Here is a 16273-nt window from a genome sequence, read left to right as displayed (position 1 = left end):
GACAAAACAGTAGGTGGTGGAGATTTCGGTGGGAATCAATAATGGGTCTGAAGTGGGATGGTGGAAGCTGTTGGAGGGGAATCATAGTGGAAGTGGAGGTGGAAGTTGTTACGGTGGGGAGTAGTGGGAAACAGTAGTGGAAGTTTGTTAAGGTGGTGGTGAGTGGAGCACTGGAGGTAGGTGATGGTGAGTATCGTTACTGGGCCCAGGAGCGATGGGTGATCGGGACGAGCGGTAGAAAGTTGGACGATCGGTAGAAAGGGCAGGTGATTAGGACGAGCGCCAGGATAGCGAGGACGAGCGGTAGAATAACGTTCAAAAACCGAACGCAAGAAATACGAACGCTGGAGACCGAACGTTCAAAAGAGAAAACGAGCGTTCAAGTGATGACCGAACGCTCATTAAACAACACAAACCGAACGCTCGAAAAACAGTAAAACTGAACGCTCACTAACACAAAACACATCAAAACCGAACGTTAACAAACATGACCGAACGCTTGATGATGAGGACGAACGTCCTAACGCATCGAAAAGCCAAACGGTAGAATAGTGTAAAAGGACGAACGGTCGCATAAGGGAGAGGACGAACGTTCGCACGAGCGCTCAAAACCGAACGCTCGCTGAACACAATCTTCATGGAGACCGAACATTCATAAAAATATTATGACCGAACGGTTGAACAGTACATAGGACGAGCAGTCACTGTTTGGACGAGCGGCCACAGCAACAGTAGGGAAGGACGAACGGTTTCAGCAACAGTGAGGAAGGACGAACGGTTTAACAGTTTGGACGAACGGTTGAACAACAGTGGACAAGGACGAACGGTTTAACAGTTTGGACGAACGGTTGAACAACAGTGGGGAAGGACGAACGCTTTAACAGTGAGGAAGGACGAACGGTCACTGTTTGGACGAGCGGCCACCACAACAGTGGGAAAGGACGAACGGTTTAACAGTTTGGACGAACGGTTGAACAACAGTGGGAAAGGACGAACGGTTACTGTTTGGACGAACGGCCTCATAGAGGACGAACGTCTGATCCCCTTATTTTTTTATTTTTTTTATTTTTTTATTTTTTTATTTTTTTTTATTTTTTATTTTTTCCTTTTTATACACACACATTTTTTTAATTTTTCCTTTTATGAGGATAAAACAATAAAACAAATTATTTAGTCAATCCGGACGAAATTGAGTGTTGACACCTGCAAAACAAAACAATAGAGTTTTGCTCCCCAAAATCTTATTTCTGTCATTTGAGGTTGAGGCATATTACTTTATCATAAGAATCCAAACATATTTTTCATTTGGAACATCATAATGTTTTATTTTACATTTATTTGAAGTGTGCCCCTTTTTCATATAGTAAAAACATGTGATAACATTTGAATTCTATAAAAATCAGTTCCTTTTTCAACTCATACCCTACGAGTTCTCTTATTCTTATTCTTAGGAGCTTGCTTATTTTTATGAAAGCCCTTTTTTTTTATCAAAATTTGGTTTTTCAAGATTTTTATTTTTAGTTGCTTATTTAAGCAAATTCTCAAGAATATCAATATCAAACATGTGACTCTTACATAACTCACATTAGCATTTGAGACATAATTCTTTTCTACATCCAAAATTTTATTTTAAAAAAATTCTTTTTCTTCAATAGCTTTTTCAAATTTCAATTGTAATTTTTTAAAATCCTTTTTCAATTTCCTATGAGAAATATTTAGTTTTTCTTATTCATGCAATAATTGTTGAAATGCAGTTCATCATAATCATAATTATTGCTAGTTATACTTACTTGGCTTCCAGATGATTCACTGTTGGCCATTAAATAGAGGTTTGTTTGCTCATCAGAATCACTTTAGCTTGAGGTGTTTGATGCATTTTCCCTCCCAAGTAATGTAAGTTCTGTTCTTCTTGAAAAGCTTCTTTTCTTCACCCATGTTGATGTTTGGACAATCCGCATTAACATGTCATTTTTCTCCTTAACCATAACATTTGTAATTTGAAGAAGATCCTTATTTCTTCTTCCAATCATTTTTAAATTGTTCCTTACCTCTAGATTTCATGAACTTGTTGAATTTTCTAATCATGTGACTCATATTTTCGTCATCTGAGTTTTCATCTCCAGATTCTTCATCATTCTTTGAACTTTTGCCTTTTAAAATTTCAGTTGTTAAGGCCAATGTTTTCTTTTTTCTTTGGTCTTCCTCAACACTTAGTCTATTCAACTCGAGTCCGTGCTCTCTCAACTTTTCAAAATGCACAACCATATACATGGATGTAAAATTCATCTAATACTAAAGTAAATGATATTATATTGCGAGCTTTTATATCAAATTGAGCTCGTCTATTTTCTTCAGTAGTCCATTGCAAATATGTCTTTTCTTTCTCTATACCATTCACATTTACAATAGGAATAATATGACCATTTACAACCACTTCCCAGATACCCTTATCAACAGGCCCCAAAAATATTTAAATTCTAACTTTCTAGAATGCATAGTTATCACTAGTAAAAAGCGGAGATTTGTCGATGGAGGCACCCTCGGCATAAACTTGGTTTTGTCCGGCCATTTTCAAAAAGTTTGAAAAATATCAAAGCAAGCTCTAATACCAAGTGTAGGAATTGGTATCGCGCAACGAAAAGTTAAAACGTGTGTTGGGACAAAACCAAGAGGGGAGGGATGAATTGGTTTAAGTTAAAAAAAATTCTCTTTAACAAATTTTTGCTTTTAAAAATTTCTTTAATAAATCTCAAAAATTAATTTGAATACTAGTTCGGATCAAAAGAAAAAAGGGAAAAGAAAAATTACACAAATAATTTTTATACTAGTTCGGATCAAAAGACCCTACGTCCAATTGTTAATCTTTCCAAAAGAAAAATTAATCATTTCACTAAAATAAGTAAACAATTTACAATAGAAAAATAAGGATTGAGATTAGAAATCACCTTTCTTAACATATAAGAGATGAAAGGCACCTCCTTTTGACGCACAAAAAGATGAATAACTTGACTCTGCTTTGTAGGTATACTCCACCACTTAGACACACTGAGAAAGAGCACCTCCTCCTACAAGTACCAAGTTCACAAACTCCCTTTTCACAAACACTCAGAGTTTCCCTTAGGCACATAACTCTAATACTCTTAGTGAAAAGTTGTTAAAAAGTTATGTTTAAGTTAATTATTTATAGACTCTTGTATTTGAAAATTAGGTCAAAAAATGAAGAACCAAGTTCGCAACTACCACTAATAATCGGTTATCTGCAAACCTTGGTAATTCATGCTTTCGAAGATAATCAATTAATTTAAGTGATAATTGATTATCACATAGACTTTTATGAATAATAAATTTTTTTCTAAGTGTTCTAGTACTTGGGTTCTACCTATTGAATCTTGAACTACTAAATTAATTACAATACACAGAGTAAAAGTCTTTAATAACTAAATTATTGAGTCTTCAAAATATTTCTTAAAATCAAGCACTTCTTTAATTCTTCAACACTTCTCCATGAAACATCATCATCAAAATCCTTTATTGAAGCAACATGTCCTTCTTCTTTTCGATAACATTCTCTACTTAAAATTGGATGGTCATTTGAGTGTCAAGATAACCCTGAATACGAAATTCGTACATCAGTACATCACACTACTAAACAACAACAAAAACTTCCCCTTGGAATTCCTTTTACAACATTCTTTTACCAAACTTATTCATGTTTAAAATCCATAAAGCATTAGTAGTTCTAAATAAATATGCATTGAATCTATATAAACCAAATCCAAACCAAGCAAGAATCATGAAATCATAAAAAACATTGACAACCTTTAAAACAAGGAGCACCTAACGTCCGTCGAATGCCAAAGCTCTCGCAATTTTTCTCGCCCATCGAGTCTAACCTCTCACCCAACGAATAATGGAGAAAAGGTTTCAGACCTACAAGGAAGAAATGACACTTAATACCTTGGACCACAGAGCTTCACTGACTTGCCAACGCTGAGTGCCACACCAGAGTTGCTCAACGCCACACTAGAAACTAGAAACTTCAATAATGTGTTTTGGGAAACCAATGACCTATTCAAATGACCAATTTGGTATTCCTAACTCAATGAAGAGTTCTAAAACAAGTTTAGGGGCCAATTTAAATACCAATTAGATAAATGACCAAATTCTCGATTCTCTAATTCAACATCATTTTCAATCAACACAAGCATATATCATACAACAAACACCATAACAACTCAACATACTAAACTGACCAATTCAGATCAAACCAAACATGTAATACTGATTACCAACACATCAACAAATTTAAAACTAGGTAGTTAGCTTCTCTTACTTTTTAGAAGTTCAAATAGTTATATAGGACCTAAATCGCTCTCACAGATCATATAACTTTATCTGCACCTACAAACCACAAAATCATGATCAGGATACGCCATTGGAACCATTGATCAATAGAGAACCTAAGAGAAAACTCAAATGATGCATGCGACAGAGCCAAACTCACATGCAATGGAAAATGTAAAAATAAGAGAAAATAGCATAAACTAACTTACTCTTTTGTAAGGATTGATCAGGCACAATTGGAGATCTTGTCATAGTAATCACTTAAGCACTCCATGATCTTCAAACAAATAACCCAACGGTTAGAAAACAAAAAAAGATGATGGAGAATTATAAGAGAATGAGTTTTATAAAGATGGTGTCTACTTTAACTAATGAGACTCATTAATCGAAACTTTTAATATTAAAATAACCGAGTCTCACAATTGAAGACATATTATCAACTTTAAAACTCTATTTTCTACGCTTTTATCTCTATAAATTTTTCAATCAATTTCTTTATATAGAAAATTATGTGATTTTTCATGCAAACTTTTATTACAAGAAATACCTTTAGATATTTTTGGTAAAAAGCGTTTCCCATAAGATTTTCTCGTATAAAATTATCTTAAAAATTATTTATAAAATAACATGCATTTATATTAATTAGATTTATTTTCTATCTATAGAACAAATTGTTGGAACAAACGCCCCTCTTCTTTAGAGAGTATATTTTCTTTCTTTTCTCTCCAAGCTTTACATTATATAATCAATACTCGTCTCTTATTTTCTTTCCATTTTCTCTCCTAATTTGTTGTTCAGCGTTCCTATTCTCCGCGTTGGAATCCTAAATTCTCTAGAATTAACAGCATTTAACAACTTTAGTGCATGTTAATTGATTTTATTTTGAAAAAATAACATTAATTACATACACCATAAATACAAACCTTTATAAAAAATATTTACTGTTTCATTCAATAAAAACTGCTATAATGTAAATTTTGCAGGGCACACTAGAATTTAGATTATATATTTCAATTTTATTACTGTTTAATTTTGATGAAATCTTGATAAAAATATTTATGATCATGTAAAATTACAATTTAAAGATAATAAAAGGTAAAATAAAAATTATAAATATAGTGTGACACGTGATGTTTCTTTTTAAAGACAAAATTTGTAGACTTGTTAGAAAAAATAAACAAAAACAAGGAAAAAATATTAAAAGATTGGTCTCATATAATATACAAAGTTCCAGATATACAACCATCACTTTTAATTTGATGCCAAAAAAGTAGGATCTGGAAATGCATGTGCTTTGGACCTTCTTGTCTTTCAAAATAAGATAACATTTTTTATGTTTTTAATATTTTTTATGTTATCTCTGCAGACATGCACAGCTTTTTCATCCACATTTTACAAACTACTCATCATTATTTTATATCAGTAAAAATAATTCTATAATAACCAAATCATACAATACTATATATATATATATATATATATAAATAAATAAGATATAAGCCATTTGTTTATTTAGTTCCATTTCTGTGAAAAATAAATAAAATTGAATATATTTTGACTGTTAAAGTAACATATTCTGAATGCTCTGACACTGATGAAGATCTTCCAAACATGTTGGATTCTCATGAAAAACACCACATGTTACTATTGTTAAGGTAGTGGTAATGTTTTTTTCTTTTTCTTTCCTTCTCTGCATGAGAAAATGGAATCCAATTCAGCAATGGTGGGCGATGGAATCTGCAACTTGGACACTTCAAATTTTGAATTTGAACTATGGAATCAAACTCCTTGAGGCTATGGCTTGTTTACTTTTCGGCTAAGAGTCACTGTCTAACTATGGAAAATTAAAAAAAAAAGAATAAAAAAAAATCACTTCACCAACTTTGATTATAAAATAGTTTAGCTTAATAATATATAACTTTTAATTAAATTTTAAAGGTATTACATTTCTATAAAATTATATAAAATAAGTATTTAGATTTTAACAAAGAGAATAGTGATTATTGTTTAAATGAATAAAATACTAGATGAAGTTTTTATTGAAGAAAGTTAACAATGTCGGAGGAAAAAGTGTATTTTACATATAAAAATAATAAATAATGATGATATTACCAAGCATTTGTTATTTCTATTAAACTCCAGATAAATTTTATTCAATATTATTCGGGATCTTTTATATATCAAACGGTGTTATTTCAAAGGCTGTAATTTCATTTACATAAATATTAATAAATTTATAATACGTGATATATGAAATCTCTTTTCTATCACCGTATTGAATTTATTGTATTAAAAAATAAGATCGAATCAGTTGACAGATCCAATCACTTTAAAAGGAAAAAGAATGAAATTAACAGAGAACAAATCGAACAAGTTAAAAACCAAGATAAGAAACCGCTCTCAGTATTGCTTTTTCAATTTTTTATTTTTATTTTTAATTTTAAAAGATACTTTAAGATGGATTAAAGTACATACTTAAATTTATATATTTTAGATATCAATTATTTCTTCAATTTCTTTTATAAGCATCTTTTTTTTTCATTTTTATCTGGTAAATCATACAATTTGTTCACTTTTCTATTTGCAATTTTTCATCCCAATCAATTTTAATTTTATTTCTCAAGATATTACTTAGTATTAAAAAATACAAAACCAAGCCTATTCCACTATTATTAAATTAACAAGTATGATTATTAAATCCTGAAAGTTTAATGAGTGACATTATGCTTGTTTTTCAATTGGTATATTTTAGCAATGTGTATCGAGTTTTATTAGACAAAAATATCCTTATATATTATGGATTCTAAGTTTTAAGGTTAAAGATATTTTAATAATTTTTATTCTCAAAACTAAAAAACAAAACCCACAAACCCACCTCCCTCATTCCTCTCATCCCTTCCTCTTTCATCTCTCTTAGTCCAACATTTTCTCTGTCATCCTATGGTAGCCCCAAATGAAAAAAATCAGAAACACTGGCTGTTAAACAATTTTACATAAAAAAATTTTATAATAAGTTTTTATTTTATAATTTTTGTCTTATCTAATTTTATATAATTTTCACATGCATAAAGGAATTGGTAATTGATTTGGAAAAAAAATCAGAAATAGCTGTTAAACAATTTCTTACAAAAAAATGATTTTATAATGAGTTTTCATTTTATAATTTTTGTCTTATCTAATTTTCACAAGCATAATGACATCAAAGGAATTGGTAATTGGCTTGGAAAAAATCAGAAACACTCCTTGTTAAACAATTTCTTACAAAAAATGATTTTATAATGAGTTTTCATTTTATAAAGGAATTGGTAATTGGCTTGGAAAAAATCAGAAACACTCATTGTTAAACAATTTCTTACAAAAAATGATTTTATAATGAGTTTTCATTTTATAATTTTTGTCGTATATAATTTTATCTAATTTTCACAAGCATAATGACATCCAAAGGAATTGGTAATTGGCATGGAGGGTTTTTTATGAGAGGATGATTCGACATATGCAGATGATGAAATTAGAGAGGTTAGTAGAAGATGGTGAAATTGAAGAGATCTTGAATGAATCATTGCCTGAAGGTGAATATGTCAATGACTCAACTCTTTACAAAGACAAATTGTTTAACAGTAAGTTCAATTGGGGTTACAGTAGGGATGACAGAGAAAAGATTGGAGTGAGAGAGATGAAAGACAAATGGTTGAGAGGAATGAGAGAGGTGAGTAAGGGTTTGGGGGTTTCTTTTTTTTTTTTAGTTTTGAGAATGAAAATTATTAAAATACCCTTAACCTTAAAACTTAGAATCCATGCTATATAAGGGTATTTTTGTCTACTAAAATCCCATATATATATATATATATATATATATATATATATATATATTTAATAATTTTTATTCTCAAAACTAAAAAAAACCCAAACCCTTTCTCACCTCTCTCATTCCTCTCAACCATTTATCTTTCATCTCTCTCACTCCAACTTTTTCTCTGTCATCCTTAGTGTAGTCCAATTGAAAAAATCATAAACACTTGTCCTTAAACAATTTGCCTTTGTAAAGAGTTGAGTCATTGACATATTCACCTTTAACGCAAAGGTTCATTCAAGATCTCTTCAATTTCACCATCTTCACTAACTTCTTTAATTTCATCATTTGCATATGTTGAATCATCGTCTCTAAAAAAAAACCCTCCAGGCCAATTACCAATTTCTTTGGATGTTATTATGCTTGTGAAAATTAAATAAAATTATATACGACAAAAATTATAAAATGAAAACTCATTATAAAATTATTTTTTTTGTAAGAAATTCTTTAACAACAAGTGTTTCTGATTTTTTCTAGGTCAATTATCCATTCCTTTGATGTCATTATGCTTGTGAAAATTAGATAATATTAGATAAGACAAAAATTATAAAATAAAAACTCATTATAAAATCATTTTTTTTGTAAGAAATGGTTTAACAACGAGTATTTTTTGATTTTTTTTCAAGTCAATTATCAATTCTTTTATGTTTGTAAAAATTGGATAAAATTAGATAAGACAAAAATTATAAAATGAAACTCATTATAAAATCATGTTTTTGTAAGATTGTTTAACCGCCAATGTTTCTGGGCTACCATAGGATGACAGAAAAAGGATTGAGAGAAACGAGGGAGGTGAATAAGGGTTTGGTCCAATTGAAAAACAGGCGTATATATATATATATATATAAAAGTTTCTTTTAACTTTTAAACTTAAAAAAAAAGGTATTTTTATTTAAACTTATATTAATTTTTTTTATCGACAAATTTATAAGAAAGTTGAAATTTAATTAAACATTGTTCATTCAAAGTTGGATGCTTTAAGAATTAAAGTCTCGTTGATATTCTATTTTGAAAGTAGAAGTAATTTTGGCGAAATTTCGTGAACTCTTAAACACCCAACTTAGTCTATAGACTCTCTTTCAATCAAACCATCGTTTTCATGAAAAAAAGAAAAGTAAAAATTTTGATGTATTTGTGCTCTATTATTGAAACACTTATATTATACCAAAATAAAATATCACTGGCGTTGTACGGAACACCTAATTAAAGAAATTATCTTTTCGATTGAAGTTTTATTGACAAATATTTTTACCAAAACATCTACATGAATTCCATAATATTCCAAACTGTCCAATTTCTTACAAAAATTTCGACACTAAAGTTACTTTTCAAATTAATACAATAATAATAAGCTATTAATACTTTTAAATGGTCATTTATTTATATCATTAATAGTTAATAAGCTTTAACGTGTATGAACTTGTAAAGTAATCATGTTCGTAATTAGGTTTTAGAACTGTAATATGATAATCTTATTATCTTTCTAGTGTAATTACTATTTACAACTAATCTTATTTAATTTTTAATTCCAAAGGTTAAGAATTGATTAATTTCTTTAATATAAGTTGTTATGGACATATTCCGTCCATACATGTAAATAATTAAATATTAAAAATAATAAAGTTAGAAGATGTTTATAAAATCGGAGATATGATAAGTTAAAATTGATATACTAATTTAAAAAACTATTTCGCATTCAAACCATAGATATCAACTTTATTCTATGAATAGGTTAAGTAGTCCATAGAAGCTGGTTCATATTCTAAAATTGATTGTAATTTTAAATTTATATCCAATTTATCACCGTGTTTTATTCGTTTTCAAAAGTTGAATCAAAAGTTTAAAATTAAAATATTTACTTTTAAAATTTAGCCATATTGATCAAATTAATTAAAAACTTTAAATATAGTAATTTGATATATAAATTATAACATCTCTATATATTTTATTAAAATATTTATATTATAAATGTTGTAAAATAATTATAATTTTAAAAAATAAACTTTTTTGGTAATTGGGGATATAAGAGAAATTTATGTACACAATCATTAATTTTTTTTTAAATTTCTATTCCTATATACTTTGAAGAACTAAATCGAGTAATATATTTTTTTTAATTACATTACTTATGTAATAAATTTTGATAATATTTTTTACAATATTAACTTTCATTATATCAACATTTTTTTTATTATATACAATTCCCTTTCTCTTTTCTTACCAAAAAGTTTTATACATAAACAAATGCATATATATATATATATATATATATATATATATATATATATATATATATATATATATATATATATATATATATATATATATATATATATATATATATATATATATATATATATATATATATATATATATATATATTCTCTTTCTTATAAGTAAAGTGTTGCTATTGGTTCATATATATCAAGTGGGGAATAGGACATGCTCCCTATCTATGAACCAAATAGTAGAAACGTAGAAAAATGAAACCATGAAAGTGCAATTTTTGAGAATGACGTGAAAGTTCTTCCATGGAATCAAACAAGGGAAAACCAAAAGTAATAGATGAACACAACACAAGTCTTACGTCATATAATTCTTCTATATCATAAATGATTGAGAAATTTTGAATTAAGTATAAAGTAACGATAAAATATTACCCAAATCGCTTATTATAATTAATTACGTGATGGGTGTATACATAAATATTGTAATTGTGATTATCGTGACATTGATTGGTTAGGAGGCTATCTTGTTGAACCAATCTTATCTTTTTAAATGGAAAAAGAAATACGTTCAAAGTTCTTCCAAGATAAGATTGCATAATCGCCAATTATTCAAGAATTCATTTTTTCCGACTCAGCCTTTGAATGGAATCTATATATTAGCATTTGGATATTGAGATTTTTGTTTTTCACACCGACCATGGTTAAGAAACTATATTATTTGTTAAGGAAGAAAGCTCAGGATCATTAAATTTATGAAAAATATATATTATTTAGAACAGAATAAGTTCATGTAAATTAGAGATTCTGACCATGATTTACATGTTAATATTAATTTATCCTTTTCGATTTGGATGTGTTGTTGTCATTAAGAGCATGATCGAACCTGGATCATTGGCTAATTGGTGATTGCAATTGAAATTATTCTCATTTTTAAGACTCCACAATAAAAAAATTATCGATATATATAATATAAATTCTAGATTTAAAGAAGTATTAATCTCAAATTAAAGTGCCGTTTTATCCCTTTTTTACGCGAAATGAAAAAAAGAAACTAATATAAAATACTAAACCGAGTCAAAACAACATAAAGTATAACTCAAGTTTAACATTAAAATATGTTTAGTTCAATGACTTCTAAAATTTTGAGCCAGTCAAGATTATTTTTGAATTGAGTTAAACTTGTGCTTGGAATGGATTATGGAATGAATAGATAATTAATGTAGTTTATCTTTTACAAATTTGGGTCATAATAAATAAATTGTAGAAATCTCTCATGATTTTTAGAAATTTTTATTTTTAAATTTGTGTATAAACTAATTTTGACTTGGGAAATATTTTTTCTTCTCTTTTAAAATTTTATGAAGTTTGTCCAAAAACATTATGTGAAATGTTAGATAAGTTGGATTTCTAGTCAAACCAGAAAAATCACCTTTAACATCAGAGAAAAGTCAAAAAGTATTTTAGAACATTAGAGAAATGTCAACATTATTTAAGGATTTATAGAAATAACAAAAAGGTTGTAAGAAAGCATTATCAATGCTTCTCACTAAATTTTTAATAAAAGAAGAAAAAAATTCCTAATGTGCAAGAACTTGTTATAGTGACAACTTTAATTTGCTTGTTGTTAGATAACCACTTGCATCCATTGCACATACATTATTAATCAATTTGAAGTCTTTCAAAAGTGGAAGTTTTTATGATAGTTAAATGAAACAAACCAACTTGACTAAAAACCAGGTTCAAAAACTAGTCTCACCCAAGCATTATAAATATACTATTCACATTTTCCAAACTTAACTTCAACACATTCCAATTTATCCTCATAGCTCAAGAGTGAAGAGAGAAAAAAAATGCAATTATGTTTCCAGCAAAAGCACCAAAATAATGCAGATTTTCATTTCATTTAAAGCACATTCGATCCGAACATAGAATTCTCTACATTTACAAAAGTTAATGAAACCATGCTTCCTAGCTGATTAGAAGACTGCAGCTTTTAGTCTCCTTCCCAACTCCTTTCTGTTCAGAGAAAAATGATCATATTGTTAACATCAAAGCAGATTTTCCTATGTCACCAAGAGATTAATGAACAAAAACTTGAATTTAGCATACCTCATGAGTTGCCTATCAAAGCCTGAAGCAGCCAAGAGCCCTCTATTCTCTTCAGCCCTTCTAAGGAGGTAAGGCATCACCATTTCTACAGGTCCAAATGGCATATACTTGCTTACCTGAAACCCTGCATTGCTTAAACCATATGAAAGTGCCTCTGACATTCCATATAACTGTGCAAATTCTAGCTTGTTCTTCACCTTTCCAACTCCTAATTCATGAGCTTTTGCCACAGCCAATTTCCCTATACACACCATAACAAACACTTTAACATGGAAAAAGTACATGCACAAACTTTGTAAATGTAGGAAACTAAACTCTGTTGTAAATATAGATATAAGAAAATGAATAGCCTTATAGTTGCATATTAAATACCTGACTCAATATTGTGAGTTGCAAGAACAACTGAATCAGGTCCATTGGCAACCTTTTCCAGCATAAATGATGCACAGTCATTGAAGCAATTGTGTGTGTCCTGAATGGTATTGTGAATTGGGGATGCATTTCTGAAAGACTCAGCCAATTTACGCTCTGTGGACATATAAGCACCCCTCACCAATTTGAACCCCATTGGAACTCCCATTTTCTCTGCTGCCTTTGTTGTGAGCAACAACCTGTCTTTGGCATCTTTCAGGTAAGTTTGGAGGGTCCCAAACACAATGGGGTTGCTACCTTTGTTGTGCTTGATTGCAGCAGCGTATGTGAAGTAATCAATAGCTGGCTGAACAGTAGTGTGTTCAGCATCAACCAACAGAGGCATATTAGCCTCCTCACACGTTTGGCAGAGTTGAAGCAGTCTCTGGTTGGCAAGTTGCAGATCACTCTCTTCTTCTGGGGTTAGAAGCTCTGGTCTCTTCTGTGTGTGGTACAAAGGGCTAGTTTCTGCGAAAATTGGGAGAGAATCTTGCTTCCATGGCAGAACGAATGAAGGGTCTTTCTGTTGCCATCTTAGAAGGTCACTGACTCTTTCTAGCAATGCCATGGGGCATATTGCTGTGATTTTCACAATGATAAAGCTCACCTGTCACATCAAAGATTAAATTTTGCTGCATAAGTTAAACACCAGAAAACGCATAAAAACAGATGAACAATACAACAAACACGTCAACTGCATGGCCTACCAAACACAATGCAAGAAAATTGACAATGAAATCATTAAAAACTTGGTTTGAAATTGGTAAAAGTGCCGTGTACTGTCATGAAAGCCATCAATTTTATTTCTCTCAATTCGACACTCTGCAATTTTCTCATGGCATGAGGGTGAATCACAGCTCATGTGCAGCAGCAGTAATACTAAACTGCCAACACCATTGTCCTCTTTCTGAGAGTGACAAAATAACACATCCCACATCAATATCATGCAAAAAAAAAAAAAAAACCAAACGTGACCTTAAAGGGCATATCAAGTGGTCACACTATAACGTTGATTTTCTGACAATGATTTATGCATGGTACCCACTTGTAGATTCAATCACAGAAAAATCAAACACGCCGCACCGTACGCGTTTCGTTGCAGAGTCCCAAATTACACAAAAATAATAACGCAATTTTAATTTGGTGCAAAAGAATTGATCAAAAAAGTTGGTCTATTTTCACCCCCCCCCCCCCCCCCTTTTTTTCTTGCCAAATTCAGTTTTTTTAATATGTAAAATAACGTGGTAATAAAAAAAAAATGCAGTGATTCATTTTCGACAAGTGGATCACACTCTTTTTCTTTCGTTACGTTAAAAGATATGCATATCAAAATTATGATCTGGCATACCATTAAAATATTAAAATAAAGTAAATATAGAAAAACAACTGTACACAAAAAATAAGACACAAATGAAGAGCATTGAAACACCGTAATTAGTTGTAAAAAAATATTAAAAAGCATGGAAGCACCGTAACTTCCGACAAATAATAATAATAATTGATAATCATAATTAAAGAAAAATAGAATATTTCCAAAAATGTCAAATTACAGTATACTCAAATTCACATGACACATTTATTCTTTGTTTAATTTACTACAAAATTCACAAATTTCAAAATAACTTTTTTTCTCTGTGAAAACAGAAAGGAACAGGATTCAACCAAACCCATGTCAGAGAAGGGTACACAAATATTTATCAACTAAGGTTTTCAGTTCGAGTAAACTTTTCACCATCCATTTTTCTTTTTCATTGACTAAATTGTTTCCTTTTATTTTTCATAAAAAAAAAAACAAAGTTTCACTGATCAGAGATGTTTTAGGAGGGGATCTAAAACTCTTGGGAAAAAACAGACAATAAATTCAAGTGGGACCCACTTCACCGAATCTAGCTCATTCTCCCCGTTGCATGTAAGAAAAAAAGTGAAAAACCAAAGAGATAGAAGAAAAAGAATAAGAAGCAATTACAGAAGCTGGTGGAAGCGATTTGCTGACAGTAACCGTTTCAAGGAACCCAATGAGGTTCCGATCACATCCCTCGTTATCATGCGCATCCTCCACGCCGTACACGAGCATGCCGCGCAAGCCGGCGTCGTTTAGCGCCCCGATGCTCTTACTTGCAGTTACGGCGTCCTCGCCGGCGCAGAAGTGTGAGAAGAACGTCTCGCGCGTGGTGTACATGACGAGATCCCGCCGCAGCCCACTCTGGAACAGCGGCGACCTCATCACCCACATTCCCATGTCCACCATGGGTCCCACCGCCGTCGCATGAAGCACTGCTGCCGACCGGAGCAGCCGCCCCGTGGACACGGAGGCAAAAAGCCGCTCCCCGTCGTCCATCGCCAGCGCCGCCTCAGCCGGAGCTTTTGGCGGCTTCTCGAAGATCGCCGGCGGCGTGATGACAGGTGTTAGAGGGGGATGCACCGTGTTGAGGGGCTTCGTGGACGTGTTGTAGCGGGGTCCCTTGAGGATCTTGCGAGGAATAACGCGTGTAGCCATTTCTACTATGATGTTCTTTTTGGATGAGATTAAGGTTTGTGTTGTGTTCTTGTTGCTCTCAGGTCTGGAAATGTTGGAACATGGGTGGTGTTTTATAGGCGAGAAAAAATGGGTAAGAAAGGAAAACACAATACTTCAATTAAGTTGCATGGAGTCAGCAGGAGAGTGGTCAACTTGGAGTTATTTTTTATTATTAGTAAACTAAATAAAATCATTTTTCATATTTTCTCTCTAATTTATTTCAACCTGATTCCATGTAATGCCTTCAACTTGCATAGTGGAATGGGAGAAATACAACACATTTTATATAAACGCTTTAATCATTTATTGTCAATAATCTTAATCATGAAAAATATAAATTCAATTAGTTGCTTTCTCGGTCCTAAAATAATTCCAATTTTATTCTTTGAAAATACAAGAAAGAACATTTTTTTGAAAGATCCGACCATTAGAAAGGAATAAAAATAATATAGTAAGGTTTGGATTCATATAATCCCTTCATTCTATAATTATTGTAGTTTAAAGTTTTTCACATAAATTAAGGAAATTGCCACATTTTAATATGATTTTACTAAGATTAAATTATATTTTAAGTTTTTGATGAAATAAATGAAATTAAGTGTCAAATTAAAAAAAAATTCCTTTTATTTATTATAAAAAAAATTATATTTTTTAATTGAATCTCAGCCGGTAATTGAAATAGCGTATCATTTGATGTTCTAGTTTTAAATAAAACACTATGAGTTTGGGAAAAAAGAAAATATGAAGTTATGAAATTCTTTTATCAAACTCACATGGTGAACTTAACTATTTTTTTAATATTTAATTTATAAA

At 30.7% G+C, this 16273-nt stretch overlaps 1 protein-coding gene across 2 annotated transcripts; it reads right to left on the bottom strand.

Moving 5' to 3' along the window:
- Window positions 1-12278: 12278 nt before the first annotated feature.
- Window positions 12279-15514, bottom strand: LOC148200168 (proline dehydrogenase 2, mitochondrial-like). Of its 2 annotated transcripts, XM_088111672.1 has the most exons (4): window positions 14909-15513; window positions 12904-13549; window positions 12532-12772; window positions 12279-12438 (listed from the first exon to the last, which is right to left on the bottom strand). In XM_088111672.1, the coding sequence occupies exons 1-4, from the start codon at window positions 15437-15439 to the stop codon at window positions 12399-12401; spliced, it is 1458 nt and encodes a 485-aa protein (XP_087967798.1). In that variant the 5' UTR covers window positions 15440-15513; the 3' UTR covers window positions 12279-12398. The 2 variants fall into 2 exon arrangements, with proteins under 2 accessions (XP_087967798.1, XP_087967797.1); XM_088111671.1 differs by lacking the exon at window positions 12279-12438 and having other exon boundaries at window positions 12486-12772; window positions 14909-15514.
- Between the last annotated feature and the right edge of the window lie 759 nt (window positions 15515-16273).

Source organism: Vigna umbellata, chromosome 4 (assembly GCF_029865625.1).
Source record: "Vigna umbellata cultivar VRB3 chromosome 4, Vumbellata_1.0, whole genome shotgun sequence".
NCBI lineage: Eukaryota > Viridiplantae > Streptophyta > Magnoliopsida > Fabales > Fabaceae > Vigna > Vigna umbellata.
This window is presented reverse-complemented; position numbering and strand designations above follow the sequence as displayed.

Bases quoted from the DNA above. Each gene is read 5' to 3' on its own strand.
- LOC148200168 (XM_088111671.1), bottom strand. From the start codon at position 15,439: ATGGCTACACGCGTTATTCCTCGCAAGATCCTCAAGGGACCCCGCTAC. The intron at 13,550-14,908 runs GTAATTGCTTCT...TTGATGTGACAG, and splicing joins AATCGCTTCCACCAGCTTCT to GTGAGCTTTATCATTGTGAA. The intron at 12,773-12,903 runs GTATTTAATATG...TGGTGTGTATAG, and splicing joins AACTCACAATATTGAGTCAG to GGAAATTGGCTGTGGCAAAA.